At 37.0% G+C, this 13156-nt stretch overlaps 1 protein-coding gene across 1 annotated transcript in view; it reads right to left on the bottom strand.

Moving 5' to 3' along the window:
- EMILIN2 (elastin microfibril interfacer 2) overlaps positions 1–11971 on the bottom strand; it is a 47287-nt gene extending 35316 nt beyond the window's left edge. Inside the window, exons 1-2 of the mRNA XM_072411363.1 lie at positions 11604–11971; positions 9608–9730 (exon numbers count right to left, since the gene is read on the bottom strand). Coding sequence (XP_072267464.1) covers positions 9608–9730; positions 11604–11722 — 242 coding nt within the window. The 5' untranslated portion in view covers positions 11723–11971. The remainder of the gene's footprint in view (positions 1–9607; positions 9731–11603) is intronic.
- Positions 11972–13156: the final 1185 nt, after the last annotated feature.

Here is a 13156-nt window from a genome sequence, read left to right as displayed (position 1 = left end):
TTTCATGAAGTGCCGCACGCTGGATCTCAGGGGAAATCAAATGAATTTTTTTTTTCTTGTTTTCCCGTGCGGAAAACCTGGTGCGTCTTATAGTCCGGGGCGTCTAATGGTCCGAAAAATACGGTACCTTTTCAAACTTACATACAAATTCAACTGAAAAACAAACCAACAGTCCCTATCTGGCATGTTTCCTGGGGAATACCTGTATTTCTTTATTATTATGTCTGCAGTTTTGTTTCGGACATTGCCACTTCATCATGATGTTACATATTCTCAGTCAGATTTTAGATTTCATAAAAAGCCATCCAGTAAACATTTTCCACACCAAACCATTCATCCACCTAACAAGAATTTCAGTAACAATAACTGTGACAGTTTAGCAGTTAGATTGTGAAAACACATTATAAACACAGCAGTCTATTAGGTAGACAAGAGATTTGAGAATGTGGGCAGTAATTTATAATTGCTTCTAATGAAAACAGTTACTCAATGGTCTTTGAAGTTACTAAAAAACTAAGTCATGTTTCCACTTAAAGCTGTAATATTTTATGAAACTCATAATTTGAAGAAAACCTATATTAAAAAGAGAGGAATTCAATTTAGGGGACCGCAATTAAAGCCAGCACACACAAGTGCTTAATAAAAGTAGAACTTATTAAAGTGGACCAACAAAATAAAAGTCTTTCCCACAAATAAATGCTAATTGATTTACATAGAAATTAAAAGATAAAATAAATATAACTATCAATCCATCCAAATATTAGAAAAGAAAATTAAGATTTTTTTATTTTATTATTACCTTGTATTTATATAGCACCCACATATAACTCAGCACAATACAGTCCATAGTCATGTCACTAGATGTCCCTGAAAGGGGGGTCACAATCTAATGTCCCTAGCATGGTCATATGTCATTAACACAATCTAAAGCCATTTTTTAAAGAAGACAAATAATCTAACTCAATATTTTGGGGATGCGAGATCCCCCGAGGTTTGTCATCGATTTATTATACAAAGCTATCTGTGACCTGCAAGTCCACTGTAGTGTTTCCCAGTAAAGATCAGATCTCTCGAGAGAGAAAGAAAAGAGAATACCACTCAGATGTATTTAAAGCTAAAGAATTCAGCTCTCGTTTTAAGTCACCATAAAGAAGTCATAAAGGCACACAATCTGTTTTGTGTTTATTTTTTTAAAAACCGAAATACAGTTTTCAAGTAAATAACCATTTTTAAAAAGAATAAACTAAGGAAAGATATTTACCTAAACCATGCAAGCACACATGGCCGCTCACTTGTACCCCATGAATAACACATGGTTCCTTGGGGAATGACCAGTGTAAACATCTGTACATGTATCTGTACGAAATCTAGGTTGTCTACATCTTCAGTACAACTCCATGTGGGTTCAGATGAAAGTAGAAAACACATTTTACTTTGCAAGTTTTCCTATTTGGTATTGCATGTGGCATTAATTTGCATTGCATATGGCATAATTAATTTAATCCTCTTCTACTGAATCTCTAAAAATCTACTTTATATCCAGTGGTTAGCACTCTTGGCTTGGAGCCAGGGTCCCAGGTTTAAATTGCTGGATTTCTGACACATACCAAAAACATATAGGTATAATATTTTGGCTTACCCTGCAATATCTAAACTTAGAATATGTTAGCAGCACATGATTAGAGAAATTAGATTGTAAGCTCCTATGAGGGACAGATAAAGCTTAATTGTAATGTGGTAATGTAGGAATGTAGTTCCAGTTGGAGGTTTCATATGCAACTTCAAATGGTTTGATTTACTATATTTGGCAGACTATTAAAGAGAAAGTTAATAATGGAAACAGCTTAGTTATTTATTGCTAAAATATAAAACTAGTAAGAAAACATTCTGAGATGGTGTCAGAGCAGATAGAACCTTCATGAAGGGTTTAATATCACATATCCAGACCCATAAAGCCTAATTTTAGGTAGAAGACTATACAGTAGAGCTATAAATATGCAATGTAAGAATTAAATTACATACAACATATTGGAGTGCATGATGGTTGTTTCCAGTAATTACAAATATACTCGCTGTTTGAGATACCTATAAACTTGTTGAAGCATTGTAAAATACTAAACCTTCCAACACTGAGTCAGTAGCCAAATCTTACCCAACATACTTCAAATGTAAAGGCATCAAATGCCAACACATACAACATTCTGGGCTAGAACCTAAAAAAGGATCCAAAAATGCAAAAAAAAAAAATGAAATTAAAATAAAAAGGACTCCTATAACACTACAAACATTTTAGTTGAAACGACTTAGTGAATATGTAAAAGGACAAGTAATGGAAAATAGATGTGATACAGACAATAGATCTTTGTATATTGAAGACTTGGATTTCTGCTCTTGTATATTAAAGAAAATGGAGCCAGTAAACAACACACACTGCCTTAAATGTCACTTCTTAATCAGATGCAATGCCCAAAGCACACAGTCTCCAGTAGGAAAAATGGAAAATATTACAAGGAACACAAAATCTTACGGTTAAAGGCTGCACAAAAATTGGGATCTTTAGGTTTATGTACTCCTTTCTGCTGAAGGGAAGCGCCATGAACATTAAAACAATGGCACTTGTCAAGCAGTGGGATATCTGAAGTAGCAAGTTCACAGTCGAGGAGATGGATGCTGGACAATAAAGGGCAAGAATAAAGATTGGAAAGACTACCAAAAGTCAAACTGATGGGTAAAAGCTTATGGTCTGAGGATTCTAAAAACGTTGGGTCTTCTAGGGTGTTCCAAGTACAAAGCAGCTAGTACCTAACAAAAGTGGTCCAAGGAAGGACAACCAGTATTTTGGGTGCCCAAGGCTCACTGATGCATGAAGGTGGGTATAGCTAACTTGTCCAGGCTGATCCTACAAAAAAGCAACTGTAGGACAAATTCAATTCAACGCAATTTCATGAGGGAAATGAATCAAAGGACAATATGCACCATTGCTTGCTGCAAAAGGGGCTTCATAATCACAATGCCCATGATGACCCCTGTCCATCATGGAAACCCTATCAACTGTAGAGTAATGGAAGAAGGTACTGTGATAAACAAATTTGTTTTTGATCCTGTATAATGAACGCAGGATGAGAAGAAAGCAGCCTGGGAAAGATTATGTGACCTAAAGGAACTGCTGCCTATGGCTTGGTGCTAATCTTCTTTCGTTTTAAAACCCCCATTGGGTCTAGTGCCATCACTCTATGTGGTGAAAAGTACTCAATGATAATAAAATGTTCAGTTTGAGTATATTTTGATGTTTGATGGGCAGTACCCCACTATAAAGGTTAGATCCCTCTCTCACGTGTAGTTGCTTTTGACTTTCCCTGTATTGTATGTATATTTGCATATTTTCTTTATATGTTTATACTTTTCAAAATCTAATACAAGTTTTAAACAAAAAAGGACCTGCTGCCATTGCCTTACCCCCCCCACCCCCGGTTACAGACTGCATCAACTTCTTGGAAAAAGAATTTGTTTTTTCGAAATGTATATAAAGCAGAGTTGCAGTTTGGTCTTCAACTTTGGAAAAGTCACATAACTAGAGAATGGACGCTGTATTCACTTAAAGACTGGCATACCCAGGTTTCTCTTCTGGTAACCATATGGCCTGATATGGTGTAAGTCATTTGACTGCTACAAAATAAAAACATTGACTTTATATTTACAACAGCTAATTGTGTTTTCACAATGCTTAGCAATCAGATGCATTTGATAAGTTAGAGTTTTATTTTGAGTTTCCTAAACAATGCCACATCTGTCTTACTAACAGGAAAAAAAGTGTAAGAATAGGATCAGCAACTATATCCCGGCCTCCTCATTTCAGCCTGGACAGATGTTGAGTTACCAGGACAACTGCAGGATCATCAACAACACCCCATGTTCTTATTTTTATTACAGAGGAGAGGAAATTGGCTGAAGACACAATCTCCTTAAATAGAAATTTACTAAAACAAAACATTTAGCTAATCTAAAACCCGTCTAAAATAGAAGTGTTAATTTGACAAACTTTTACCATACCAAGCTTTGATTTTATTTACAGACTAAAAGTTTATTAATTAGATTGTACAGGTTTAAGGGTTATTCCCACTGGCAAACAGTGCCTTGGCATTTACATTGGTATGCTTTGTATTTGGGAACAGATAAAAGTGACTGATTAACCTGTGAACTGGTACTGCTATCCAAGAGAAAGAAAACAACCTGAAGTTACAAAGTCCATTCAGTTTACCTGAAAACACAGCTGTTAGGAAATACAGGGAAGGTACATAGGGGTGATTCTTTGCACCTTCAAACATGCTATGTTGAGAGAAATGCTGTTGTGAGAGTCTTTTCTATGCATAGCTGATGAACGGATATAATACCTTCAATGACTTACTGACTTAGAAGAAGCATGCATCAAGTGATGGTGGAGTAAAGTCAGTACTGCATATTTGTTCTGGTTCAGTGACTATGAGCTGAAGCCACTAGATTAATATGATAGTCGTGCAATTAGCATTTTGAGGAGAAGGAGAAGCCAGCAATGGCAGCAGCTAAACGTCACTCTGCACAAAGTGCTTTTTTACCCAAATGTGCCCACTCACATCCCCCTTCTCCAAAGCGTAGAACTCCCAGCCATCATTGATTTGGAGCAACTGTCTCTCTTTCTGAACAAAGTGCATGTACACCTTTCATACACATTCAAATTATTTTCATTTGTCATTGAGAGCATTAAAGAAGCTTTAAGGATTATGACCTTGTGGATTTCTCTGCACAATTTATGATAATGATTTTTTGTTACCATTTTAGGAATATATGCTTCATTTTTTATCATTATCTTATTTTTATCATTATCTTTTATTTCAGACTCTGTCCTCTAATTGCCTGCATACAGGAAATGGTTTAACATTTCCACACTGGGTGTATGGAAACATTTTAACAATATTCTGGACACTGACAGACTTGGTAAAAACATGTTACTTTGTACAATCAATAAACTGCATTCCATTTTTTTTTTAATTTAGATGACATAAGGCAGGGGTGTCAAAAGTCTCTGGCAAAATCTGTCCCTCAAAGTCCTTTTTTTTGGCCCCCAAAAGAATTCCGAAAAAACTACATCATCATACGACACAAATCCTAGGCAATGATCACATGGTGCCTGACTACTAGGGGCATTGTGTTTGTTTCAATCTATTAGAGACTGCATAGTGTAATATTTAGTGTCAGACAAACTTGTGATGTGAGATGATAAACAACACAAAGGCTGCATAGATCGATAGATAGATAGAAACTAGTCTTTTCAACCCTAAAGTGTGTGTAGAGGGGTTTGTTTTTGTTAGTTATGGATAAAGTAGTAAACTTTTCAATAAAGTTCAAGTTTGGCCCCCGACTAAGTTTTTTTATTTCGGCCCTCTGTGTATTTGGGTTTGACACCCCTGACATAAGAGAAAGAAAATGTCTGCACTGGTAGGTTTTCATTCTGTGTATTTCCATTGAAGAAGAAACCCAAAATGATTGAGATGAAATAAAGAGCGCGTGTTTGTTTACACAATACATAATGCTTGCAAAATGTATAATGATCAGTGATTACAATGCAATGACCAATTTTTCTTAGTTCTTTGGTTCAGTTAATATGCATAACCCCCATCCTTCTCATCACTATAATATATGTAGACACGCCAACAGGATGAAGACAAAGCTTTGTAACCGTATTATTTGTATTTATCAGTGCCCCAGTAGACATTGTCCATCTGCTAGTTGGGACAATGACACTGATTTGCATTTTAAAAAGGCAATGGTGTATACATGTAAGGGCGTGGGATAACACTGTGTTTTCCTTTATGTAATAAAGAATTCTTGCTTCAGCATTCTGCCATGTGTTATTTACTATTATACATAATATACATATACAGAATTTGACAACATTTTTAAAAGTAGCCAGTTACATAACGATATGACAAAAGTTCATAAAATGTGCATATTGAAGGCATTCAGAACAAACAATGTTCTTCATTTAGTCATTAAGGTAAGGACTTGTCATGACACGGGGTTAAGCAAGCACTTTTCTAGACTTAGAAATGGGAACGCTGCTAGGTGGTCGTTAAGAGTTTAAAAGGAGTGCAAAGAAATTAACTCTCTAGTTCTGTACAAGGAAACTACAATGCTAATAAACCGATGGCAGTTTTTAGGTGTTTGCTAAACTAATGTTTATCCTAACCACCTCGGCTTGATAGAAAGAGAGGGATGATCTCTCCAACAGACTGTGGGACTGAACAAAGGGGACAATCTAATTTTTTTTTGTCACCAGTACATAGAGAATGGCCTCCCATGGTGACACATACCCCAATAAGAATGGTCAGATTTCCCCCATTTTGAGGAATTTTTATACACTTTATCCTGTGTCTATCAGACAAAGTAAAGGGACATATTTATTATAGGTCAAAGAAGGAAAAGTCAACAATAATCTATTTTAACCTAAAAAAAAAAAAAAAAATTGGTCAGGGCTTTAGATATACTATCATTCTGACTTACATAAACATTATCAAAATAAAATGAGATTATATTTTAGTTTAGTTGATCTGTCAGAAAGTTTTTATTCCATGCATAATCAGAATCAGCTCCTAATAATTAATTATTCCTCTCTCTGCTCTGCCCCAGAAAAGCCAATCAGACTCCAATTTCCTTTTTAAAAAACCATAAGAGAATGAAAATTTGATTTTGACTGAATGCCAGTTGGCATTTTGTAATATAGGCAGCTTGTAAGACAAATTGATAAATTCAAAAAATCTGTTCCTAAAAAATAAACACTGTCAATACAGAATCAATTAGGTCATTTCCTGGTGATCATCATAAAATGTACAACATCATATCTAGTTATGCTATATGGCTTTAATTTTCACCAGCTGGAAATGGTTATGTAAACCATTGTAACAAGAAGCATTGGGATGGACAAAATAGTCACTGTAATGCTGCCATGCATCAATCACATGCTTAGTTGCGGTTCATTAAATGTACTCATTCTATTAAGTTCATTTCTAGTAAGAAATTTTGATTTTTGATTTGCTTGCTGATTCTATGAATAGTAACATTTTCCTCTAATTGCAGTGAGTTTTAATGTGCATGAATGTAGGTTAGTGCATAGTTGGCTGGCTATGCCCACAATGCTTGGATCAAACAGAAAAATCAACCAGGCCTTGCCAGACTGTCCCATCCCGCACAATTTCTTTATAATGTTTTTTTGGAAACAAAGAGATTGAAGTCCAGCATGTAGTATGTATTGTTTAGTTCTAAATCCTGAGAAGGAGCTAAAATAAAATGTTGTGGCGTTAATATACTTTATGTGTAACCCAAAAGAATTACATAATGTCTCCATAATAATAAATAAATGGCTGCTCCACGCTTACACAAATACTGCATACTGATATCACTCAGTGCATACCGCAGTCACTGAGCCTCTATCTAAAAGTAAAACCCAAAATAGTAAAGAAAAAGTATCTGTACATACTCAAATCCTCCAACAAAGGGTCCCTTATTGAAAGTTTAGAGGACAAATAAAACAGCCATTTATTATGTATTTCAGGAATGATTAAAGCTCCAATTTAGGGTTCCACGTCAGCTTTCAATGAAGGGGATTTTGGAGGACTTTTGTTGGTCCCCTATATTATTAATATTATTTTTAATTATTACCGTGGTGCTCTTAATATTAGCAAATCAAATCCTATTCCAACAACTCAAATAAAAAAATAATCTGCAAATTATTAACAATATATAACATAGTGGTAAAATCACAACACTGAGCCCTTTCTGAATGCCATTTCTGAGTAACTTGATTAAACAATACTCAATAACCTGAACTCATAAGTTTACTGACTGGCTGCTGACAATTGTCCTCATTTTAAACAAACATTGTGTATTAAAATTCAGCCATTGAGTTTCCCTGAGAACCCTCTCTAACCTGTCACCATAATGGCAGAACATGTTGGCGAGGATATATATATATTTATATTTATGGGCATGGTAGCTTTCAGAATATACTAAGAAACCATTGCTGGTGTCCTTCTCCTCCACCCTTCCCCCATGTTATGATGGTCATACATAGGAAACCATGCCTGGGGCAAGGAATCAGTTGACTATCCAGCAGTCAAGTCTAAAGATCAGCTGCAGACCTCATTCTAAAAACTCAGTAACCAAATATTATTATGTAACAGTGACTGGTCTGGATAAAAAAAATAGCATTTTGTACATGTAAAATTTAAAACCAAATTAAAAACAATTTATTTGACTTAGATAGTCTTCCTCTGGGGAACATGTTGACTCTCAAAACCTATGTTTGCTGCAGATTTTATTCAGAATAACATTCACTCTACTCTTTTTCATTAGTCAACAACTTGCAAGGCAAACATGCCTGGGATTTGTTTGTGCCAGGGTTGGCAAATGTTCATTAAAAGTCACTGATCCTAAATTTCAGAGGACCATTGGAACTTATGGAACACCAATACTGTACATTTTCCAATTTGTAGGCCTAATGAGCAGAATATTGTCAAACAAAAGGCACAGGGAGATCGGCACTAGATTACCTTTGAATCTTATCCACACGTTTTTTAAGGCAGGTAAAAGGGAGGCAGTTTGTGAGCTGATTCCCCCTTCCTATCCAACCCAAACCCCAGACCTTTCCTCAACAGTGAAGCGGAAGGGTTCAGCTTTCAATGGTGAACAGGGGATACTCGTCTAAAAAATTAGGTAGGTTTGGTCCCAAACCTCAACTTTTATGTAACTATTATGTAAAAGTCCTCAGAGATTTGTAAATTCATTCAGAGTACACTTCAGTCAAGTCTTTAGTGATTTTCACATGTATGTAGATGTTAACAACCATGCTTTGGTCATACACAACCCCAGGCTGTTACAAATTCAAACACCAGTTGCTATAAATGAACGTGTATGGGTATTGGGAACTGCCAATAATGATCCTTTGAAAGCTTTCATTATCACACACAGATTTCCCATGATAAATGCCCCATTTTTTTCAGGAAGAAAGGCAACAAATTTCCTATTGGGAGTGCTCTGCGTCTGAACATGAGTCGGTCACACCCAAGGAAATCATGACTGCTTTTACAAATCTTTACTGCAAAAGGAGACCTCTACCTGTACGCAGGTTTTCATTCTTCACATCAAGATCACCACACCTGCACTGCTGTCACTATCAACAAATATGGTGGTGGGTACAATCCCTGAAAGGAATCTCATCTAGGAACTTTGGTGGTGGTTCTTGGATAGATAACTAACCAAGAGATACTCCTTATATCGAGCACCACATACAGTAACCAGGTCATGTCTGATTTTCTAAGGGGTGATAATGATTATCTCCAGGGGATGAGGTAAGTCATTATGGAACCCAAAATTCTAACCTTTTGGAAGTATTCCTGTGACCCATTGAACAAAATATACAAAAAATGTGCATAATTATGCCTGTAAAATTTGTAACCAAATTTTTTAGCTCCACTGAGAGAAATCTCCCGCAATTTGTTATATTAGAACAATGTTTTCCAAACTATCAGCAATAAACTCCTTACAATCTCCATACAATAACTTTCAGATCACTTACGCTAATGTTGGCTGACAGTGAATCTGATTCCAGGAACATTTGTACTGAGGCTGGATAAAACTCTCAGTTCCTTCCATGACTGTGCAGCTGACATTCTTGTTCACGATGTATGCACACCAATTCCTGAAAGAGGGGAATCACAATAAAACCAGATCAATCACTGTACAGGACAATTCACAGAATTATTCAACAACAATCTAATATGTAGATAAACTGACATTTCATAGCACAACGGTCAGATTTGACAGTAAAAAGACAGCACGTCTTTTGTTTCCCTTCATTTGGCGCACAAAAAGAACTTCTAACCCTTCATTGTAAAATAATAGAACACAGCAGGTAAGCAGCTGCAGGATCACAGAGATCCCTTTGCTTGGTATTACTGTTTCAAATATAACAAGCAAAAAGCAAAAGTTTAGGAGAATGATGACTATGTTTGATAAATAAAAGAGTTAATATATATATATATATATAAATACATCATAACATTCCAAAAACATGACATCTATTACAAAACAGGGACCTTTTAGATCTGAGTGTGTTTTATGATGTCATGTCTTCTTTTTGATCTTAGTAATAATAATCTTACTTGTTGTCATAACATTCAGTGATCTCATCTATCAATACAATGGTCTTTAATTCTGCAGGAAAATATCTAGATTTTTAAGGCTTGACACTTTTTAGAAATCTTTAGAGGTCTTTGGCTTCAATATTGACCAAATCATTGATCCAGAGCAAGGCTTCTCAACTAGGGTCCCTCCAGATATTGCTAGGGGTTCCGTGAGCTCTGTGACACCAGTGATCATTTTGGCAATCTATAAAGGTGACATTGTAACCTCTGATCACCAAACTAATTCACTGTGAGCTGTGGTTTTATTAATTATATCAGGGGTTCCCTAAGGACCTGAAAGTTATTTTAAGGGTTCCCCCAGTTAAATGGTCTAGAAAAGCTGATCCAGAGCATACATGCTACCAGTGAACGTTTACAGATCATAATGAAATCATTGAAACCTTTGAATTAGCGTGAGAGCCAAGTACTCCCGGTAGTGGTTTATTTTACAACTACTCCAAGAAGAAATCCAATACCACATTTTAGAAGTCAGTGTATCAGACTGGAGCCTATGAAGGGCAATACATGCCAGGGCTTTCAGTTATCTGGTGACACAACTGTAGTCACAGGAACTAAATCCAGTACAAGAATGTGTAAGTGGAATCTAGCTTTAACAGCTGAACCCAATAGCAATCAATTGGCTGCAGCCAACAGAGATCAATACACCTAATAGCTAACATAATATAAACAGATACCTATGTAATTAAAGCCTCATACACATCAAAAGGTAACAATCACATCTTGCATTAGCTGTGTTGACAATTGCAACCCATTGTTAAAAACCATTCTAGGCTGGGTAGAAGCTACAGCCTTCATTATGAATATTAGACAGGGATCTTTAGCTGGGTGCTGGAAACTTGTAACCAACATTCTGCATATTAAATAGCAGATCAATTTATGGTTTACTAAAAAACTTGTGTAATGTTCACACTAACATTGCAAATGTTTTATCATCTGTTTTGTTTTTGTATAATTATGTTTACTGGTTGTATAAAAAAAAAATGTAATTTATTTTTCTACTGTTATCCTCAACAAAAATATATTAAAATAAAAAAGTCACTTAAAAAAAGTTTTAAATACAATATTGTGTTTTAGGTTTTTCAGGTATTAAACTTGGAATAAAAAGTAATCATAGTAGCATAAAGTATCACCAGTACAGCGCTGCATATTATGTTGGCGCTATATAAATCCTGTTTATTAATAATAATACAGATAAGGCTCTGAGAGATCAGCCATGCTAAATAAAAAGGAGCCTTGTCCATGTGAATGTTCATTTAGTATCCAGCTCTGCTAGTTCTCCCTCCAAAGCTACATATGGATGTAATTTATAACAATGTAGCATTGAACTACAGGAGCAGTGATCAAGCCGGACCACCTCATGCCACTTACTTGCCCCTCTGTGCAGGACGGTGGTAGGTGAGCTGTGGGGTGGCTTCCACCAGAAGACATGCACTGATGCTGATAAAGAATACAGTCCATAGGAGGGGTCCCTTCCCCGACCGCTGCATGTTGCACACTCTGTAGAAAACTTCCAAGCGGTCCTGAAGTCCTGCACAAGTCCAATCCTGGGAGGATAGAGGGAGGATTGAGGGAGGAGAGCACCAAGCCCAGGCAGATTCCTCAGTCCTGATGGGATCAGGGATGAATGTGAGCCTCCTAGTAAATGGAGATCCTTAGAGGAGCGTGCAATGATCCTTCATCCCTCCCACTCAGGTCCCCCTGACGTCATATCTCCTACAATGCTGCCTGCTTGGCTCACATGATGTGGAGGGCTCTTCCCATGTAGGGGCTCAGGCTGATCCCAGCTCCCTTGTTAGGGAACTTTTGTCTGGATGTGTGTTGCAAGCTTTTGTTAGTTTACACAGTCATACTTTTATTAAGCGCTGCTTTGGCTTTGGCTTTCTTCTGCTTTTCTTAGATTTTGTTTTGCAGCCAAAGAATAAGGAGTAATTGATGGCTGAATGCCTGCTGTGTAAAGTGTGTACAGATGCCATGGAAAGGATTTCTCATCTGTGCTATAAAGTATTTCACATTCAATGGTTCAGATCTGCTTAGTTAGTAAGAAGAAAGTATTGTTGCCTGAAATCAGTTTTTAGTTTTTTGGACAAAAGGAAAAAAAAAATCCTGGACACCCAATTGGACAGGGGGGAGATCAGCAGAGCGATATCTAGGAATATTTGGGGGGAGTTGGGATTCCGGTAGGGGTCTGGTGTGGTGCCGTGCATTGAGCAGTGTGAAATAATGGGGGGGGCTGGGTCATGTTAAAATTAATGAGTCTAGTAAGTATGGCATCCAGATAATATGGATAGGCTGATGTTACCAACATTGCATGCATGTTAAATACACCTAATACCAGTGACAGGCAGATATTAATATACAGTATTTATATAGCAACAGCATATTACACAGCACTGTACAAAGTCCATAGTCATGTCACTAGGTGTCCCTATCATAGTCATATATCTTTAATACAGTCTATATTTTTTGGGGAATGGGGAGCCAAATAACCTAACTGCAAATTTTTGAAATGTGGGAAGAAACCTAAGGGAAGAGTACCCGGAGGAAACCAATGCAGACACGAGGAGAACCTACAAACTCCATGCAGATAAAGTCCTGGCTGAGATTCAAACCTGAGACCTAGTGCTGCAAAGGCAAAGCACTTACCCCTGACCCATTGCATGGGGGGGGGGACACTTACCAGTTCAGAGGAAGGTATTCCTAGCTCCCTGCTATGGTACAGCCAGGTTGATGGGGGTCACAGACAGGATATAGAGGTCACAACCTAGGGGGGGTCACAGAAAGGATGGAAGAGGTCACATGCAGGTTGGAGGAGTCAAGTCAAGGATGAAGTGATCACAACCAGCATGGATGAAGGGCCAGTATTGGTGTAGGTGACAGCTATGATGAAGGGGTCAAAGAAAGGATGGAGGAGGTCACAGGCA

Source organism: Pyxicephalus adspersus, chromosome 5 (genome assembly GCF_032062135.1).
Source record: "Pyxicephalus adspersus chromosome 5, UCB_Pads_2.0, whole genome shotgun sequence".
Taxonomy (NCBI): domain Eukaryota; kingdom Metazoa; phylum Chordata; class Amphibia; order Anura; family Pyxicephalidae; genus Pyxicephalus; species Pyxicephalus adspersus.
The sequence above is the reverse complement of the archived record's forward strand: the minus strand, read 5'-3'. Positions and strand labels throughout refer to the sequence as shown.